Consider the following 5783-nt stretch of genomic DNA (forward strand, 5'->3'; position numbering starts at 1 on the left):
TCTCTCTCTCTCTCTCTCTCTCTCTCTCTCTCTCCCTCGTGTAGCCGCCCCTTATTAACTACTGCACACTCTGACTTAATATGAATGTGCCAATTTCAATATGTCTCTTATTATTTCTGTCTCTTATTACTCTCTTCTCCTATAGTATCTCTCTCTCTCTCTCTCTCTCTCTCTCTCTCTCTCTCTCTCTCTCTCTCTCTCTCTCTCTCTCTCTCTCTCTCTCTCCCCCTCCATTGACAGTGAAAGTGCGCAAATTGTTCTATTTGTGCAAAACACCCAAAATAAAAACAGTGCAGCCTAAAACTGGTTTAAATAGCCAGACTATAGGCCTATTAAAATAGGTGTTAGGCTGAGGTACTGTGACAGTGTTTATTTTTTTCGTTTTTCGGTGTAGGCCTACGACTTATTTAATGCCACTGATTTGACATTCTTTTCACACATAATTTTGTGCAGTTGTCAATTTGTTTACAGCTTTAAGCGAATGTGTCACTTTTCCAAACGGCGGGATGATGAAATGTTCAATTCGAGTATATAAGCCAATCAAGTCTATACTCATAAACCTGAATCGTTATAAACAAATTGAAAAAGGGAAAGGAGAAAAAAAAAAGAAAAACCACGACGCCAATTTTCCCACCGCGCGTCCCACTCAAATTCTATTGCCCATTTTCTCCATTGGGGTAAATGGTAAAACTTGTAGCAATAATACCCCCTCTTTCATACAATGCCCCCCCGTTGCCATAACCTCCAGCCCGACTGACCCCCCCTCTCCACCCCAAATCAGAGAACCATTCTTTACAGACAAAAACCTCCGGGGAGAACAAAAGTGAGCACATTTTTCCTATTGCCCGGCGCTCTGCAGAACGCTGCCAGTTAAGGAGAACGGGCTGGCTGTGCCTCAAATTGGAATATTAGGACGTCAATCTCACAGCCCTTGTCCCCCTTTGTCTTTGCTGAGTGCATTGGGCCTGCCTACCACGCACCTTTTGTCCGCGAATCCAATAAGACCCATTATTTCCACCCTCCAACCTTGTTCCAGCTCCCTCTTCGGGGGTATTTTAGGTGCTTAATCGCGTCCTTAAAGCCCCTCGAATGGAGAATAACTTCCTTTTTCACAGCGCCTGACACCCGGACAATTAATTCAAGTGTGCAGTGTGTGCACCTCCCTGTGCGACACCTTCTCTCTGCTCCACAAAGCAGCTCTCTCTCTCTCTCTCTCTCTCTCTCTCTCTCTCTCTCTCTCTCTCTCTCTCTCTACAGAGAAGGAACAAAAATGCATGTTTTTGTGCAGAAATTGCCACTAGGCCTATTTACTTTAAACTCAGGCTCGTTTAATTGGCGTTTGACGAAAATAATGTCCTGCCATATACTGTGATGATCGAAAGTTGTAGTTTTATGAATTCCACGAATTCTACCTAATTTTTCATTTGGCCTCAATGTACAGTCAATTCAAATGTAAATATCCCTGCCTTTCTTTCTCATAATAGTCCCAACAACTTAATGCTAACGGAGAAAGGGGCGATATGTGTCCATGTCCAATAAAGAAGTGCACTTTATCTGAGTCTCATTTTCTTACATTTATTTGAATAGGTGTGAAATAGACTGAAACAATTCGCTGTTTTGGACCAGAAAACACTTAAAGCAAGTAACTCTCTCCATAATATGCATGTTAAAAGAAACATGGAAAAAAGAACGGACATGGAACCATAATACACAAAGTATCCCTTAAAACACTCTTGTGCATATTCGATACTTAATGACCATCTATCAGTGCCAAAAAACTGATGGTGCCAAAATACCAATATAATGATCGGACCAAAACTAACAGGTAAACTATAGGTCATTGCAATTCAATGCCAATTAGCCCAGATGTGCTATGTGTCGTGGACCAATTATAAAGTCAAATCATTTGGTCTATACAGACAAGAATTGATATACTTTTGGTGAAAACTTAGGCTAATTCGAAATATTGCCGATCTGAACTTGTTCTGAATTAGAATAGGCCTACAATATCCAATTAATAAACAACACTGGTCTCAACTCAACACGTTTCGACAAAAATAACACCATTTAGTTCGATCCAAAGCGCTCAATACAAAAAAGGAACAAAAAAAGAAGGGAAAAAAACAACAACATTCTCCTGGGTAAATTCCGGTTGTGATCAAAAGGAAAAAAAGCTACCAGGCCCGGATCCCTTGCAGTGAACCTTGACACGGAGTAACGGTCGTCCCTTGGTGCGTCTGTGCCTGATGGTGGGGGGACGCGCTAAGACCACTGATGTTGCTCAAGTTCATGTTCATGAAGGCATTGCCCGCGGTGGTCGCAGGTTGCAGGGTGGGGATGCTCGTGTACGTGCAGCTATAGTTAGTGTTATAGGCCGGGCTGTTGTACGTGTAGGCACCCGGGTATCCGTTATAACCGTAGGGGCTCGATCCGTACGCGTTGTTGTAGCTCTGGGTGCCCCCCAGACACGGCTTGCCGTCTCGGACGAGCACGGGCACCGCGACCCGCCTCGGCGGCGGCGGGTGGTGCTGTCCCGCTGCCAGCTCCAGGGTCTTGTCCTGCCGCTGGCGCTTGCACTTGTACCGGCGGTTCTGGAACCAGATCTTCACCTGCGTGGACGTGAGTTTTAGGGTGGTGGCCAGGTGTTCTCTCTCGGGAGCGGACAGGTAACGCTGCTGCTTGAAGCGTCGCTCCAGCTCGAACACCTGCGCCTGGGAGAAGAGAACCCGGGGTTTCCGTCGGGTCCTGGTCCTCTGCTGGGCCGCCGGCCGCTCCGAGTCTCCCTGGCCGCTGTCTCCTGCCTCTTCTCCTGGCTCCTTGCAGCTCTCTGCTGGGCGGGTTGAGGGGAGAAAGAGATTATAAGAATGTATGCACTGTTTTTATAGGTTCTCACACTTATTCATGTCAAGGATCCCCAATCTCTAAAATATTTTGTGACAGGGAATTTTCAAAAATAGCGCCGGCACTCAGTGCCGTGCGTTATGAGCTTGTAGCCTATATCTGCTATTTTTGAATAGCCAAAGTATAAAATATGGTTTAAAGTGGTTAAAAGATTGTGACGCTATATTAACTAATTTTGCTGGGGGCCCCCTGGTACCTCCCCCCCCCCCCCCCCCCCCCCCCCCAGGACCCTTGAGAACCAATGGTTCATAATAACATAATAAAACGACCTAAAACACTCAATAAACAATAAACACAGGGCAAGACATGAACTCAAAAAGAATAAAAAAAAAAATAAGCCTACAAGCAATCTTCCTAACAAGGAAGGTGGATACAATTATGCTAAATTGAATAGTCCTATATTTTAAAAAAAAAGTAAAATAAAATGAAATACAAGAACTTTTCCTGAGAATGAAGGCGGATTCGGTTAGTGCGATTATGCTAAATTGAGGTTAAAGTAAACAGATAATTGTTTTTGTTATATTTTAAAATTGTGGGAACAAATGACAACAATATGAACGTGTCAAAGCAATTGTTTGGTGCAATGAATAGGCTAATATGTCGGTCTGTAGGGCTGTGTGAGTTTGATGATGTTTATGTCGCCTCCTTTTTCGGTGTCATTTATTTTACAAGGCTCTTTAAACTAATTGTCGGTTTACGTTCCACACATCATAACAGGTCCTGCGTGAAGAAACGCTGCTGAAGCACTAGAAATTGTTTGACATGCCAATACTTTAATAGATCCGTCTAAAAGCCCTCGACATAATGACTTCAGAACTTCCATCATTTGATGGATCTTTATTTAGAAAGGTGTGTATTGCCTCGTTTTGCCTGGCAGGGCAAGATATAGGCCTCGAGTCCCAATTTATATCACTTTACAATTGCATGCAGCTCCCTTGTGCTTTGCTCCACTTTTATATCGGCTATATCAATTTATTATATTAGGCATATATATATATATATATATATATATATATATATATATATATATATATATATATATATATATATATATATATATATATATATATATATATATATATATATATATATATATATATATTACACACACACCGTATAGGTTATATTATGCAATTTTGTTTCAAAAGCTTAAGCTTAAGTAGGCCTAATAGCATATTATTACTGCACTTCTATTCACAAAAGTACACCGTGTATGCTTCAACGTTCACTTTGCATTTTGACGAGTGCTGACAGGCCCAATTGATTAGCCTATATATAGTTTATGTTCTCAGTTTTACGCTATAACTGTAAATTAGATTTGATATTCAAAACAATCCCTCCCTATTGTTCGCCTTTGTCTGGTTGAGAGACCATGCATGGTCTTCTTCACAGCATGCATAAAACAACCATATAAAGCTTTCACCACAGGCTCTTGTCTATAGTCTGTTCAACTCACTTGTGGTCTCCTGGTCCCCCAAATCAGCGGCTTCCAGTTTGGGTTCAGTGAGGTTCAGTCCGAGTCCCGGGTGGACGTACATGATGTCTGGGGACAGGCTGCTCTCTGCGTGGGCCTCCCGCACCGCCAGAGCACCGAGGTACAGGTTCTCCTCTCCGTCGGAGAAAGAGGGAGGACTAGTGTCTCCTCCTCCTCCTCCGGCCCCGGCGAGCATGCAGGACGGCGGCGTTTGGAAATGTTGTACTTGTACTTGTTGTTGTTGTTGCTGTTGTTGTTGGGGCGACTCTTGACGCAAGTGGGACGAGGGGTGCTGCTGGTGATCCGATGGGTGCCGATTACTACTAGACTGATGATGCTGAGATTGCTGCCGCTGCTGCTGCTTGAGGATATCTTTGACAGAGAACGGCGTGGAGGTCAGGGCGCTGATCGGGAGCATCATGCTGTCCAGGACGTCCTGCTCGACGCCTAGTGCAGCATCCAGGGAGTGAAACCCACCGAGGAACATGCACCCACCCCTTAAAGTTTAAAATAAATAATTCTGAAGTAGAATCGCTTTTATCAGGAGTCGTTGTTTCACACCGGTGGAATCCCTCATTGCCCTGTAATAAAACGCACCCAAAACATACCCTTTGGTTGGTCAGGGAGTTGGTTTAATAGTCCGGAGTGTGTGTCCACACAGGGCGGCCAGTCTCCTCTCTGACAGCTGTAATGGTGTTTTTGTAAAGAGGACTTTGGGACGGGACGAAACAGGCCCTCCGTGTGCGCCCAGTGACGTCACGTCAGGGGGCGGGATGTATGAAAAGGAAAGTGCACGGAATCTGTGGGAGGAACCAATCAGTGTAGTGGGCTGAGTAGGAGAGGGAGAGAGAGGGGGGATAGAGGGAGGGAGAGAGAGGGGGGGAGAGATTAAAAACGTCATTGCAGAAACCTTATTTATTGACTTCACAGAATTCAAAACAGTAAGTGATCCATATAAAGCTGCAGGAGGACACGAAGGAACGTTTTTGTTTTGTTTCCAATTACTGCAGAAAATATAGGCAGACATTGTGTTAATTCATCAAGACTTATGAACTGTAGCCTCCTATAGACCCCTTAACAGACGACGTCATACTGGCTGCGTGCAGCCAGTATGCGCGCAACGAAACCCATTATATCAGGTCTCGTTAGGACGCGTCTCACTAGCCAACACACACAAGAGGGGGTTGGGGTGTGCTGAAACCAGTGCACCCCGAAACAGGTTGGGAATTGATTGCGTGAAACAATCACCTGTGCGTCCAGGCTCAATGTTAGTAAACAAATAATTGGTCTATAGCCTACATTATGTTTCTGAGAGTTGAGTTCAGTGGAACAGCCCGATATAGAAATGCTTTTATGTGCACGGTTATATTCGTTTACTTATTCATGGATTTAGCCTAATATGATGGCT

At 44.1% G+C, this 5783-nt stretch overlaps 1 protein-coding gene across 2 annotated transcripts; it reads right to left on the reverse strand.

Moving 5' to 3' along the window:
- Window positions 1-1974: 1974 nt before the first annotated feature.
- LOC311058348 (homeobox protein Nkx-2.5-like) lies at window positions 1975-4879 on the reverse strand. Of its 2 annotated transcripts, none has more exons than XM_084075765.1 (2): window positions 4358-4879; window positions 1975-2827 (listed from the first exon to the last, which is right to left on the reverse strand). In XM_084075765.1, the coding sequence occupies exons 1-2, from the start codon at window positions 4860-4862 to the stop codon at window positions 2175-2177; spliced, it is 1158 nt and encodes a 385-aa protein (XP_083931891.1). In that variant the 5' UTR covers window positions 4863-4879; the 3' UTR covers window positions 1975-2174. The 2 variants fall into 2 exon arrangements, with proteins under 2 accessions (XP_083931891.1, XP_083931890.1); XM_084075764.1 differs by having other exon boundaries at window positions 1975-2830.
- Window positions 4880-5783: the final 904 nt, after the last annotated feature.

Source organism: Gymnoscopelus microlampas (genome assembly GCF_963454915.1).
Source record: "Gymnoscopelus microlampas genome assembly, chromosome: 2".
In the NCBI taxonomy this organism is placed as follows: domain Eukaryota; kingdom Metazoa; phylum Chordata; class Actinopteri; order Myctophiformes; family Myctophidae; genus Gymnoscopelus; species Gymnoscopelus microlampas.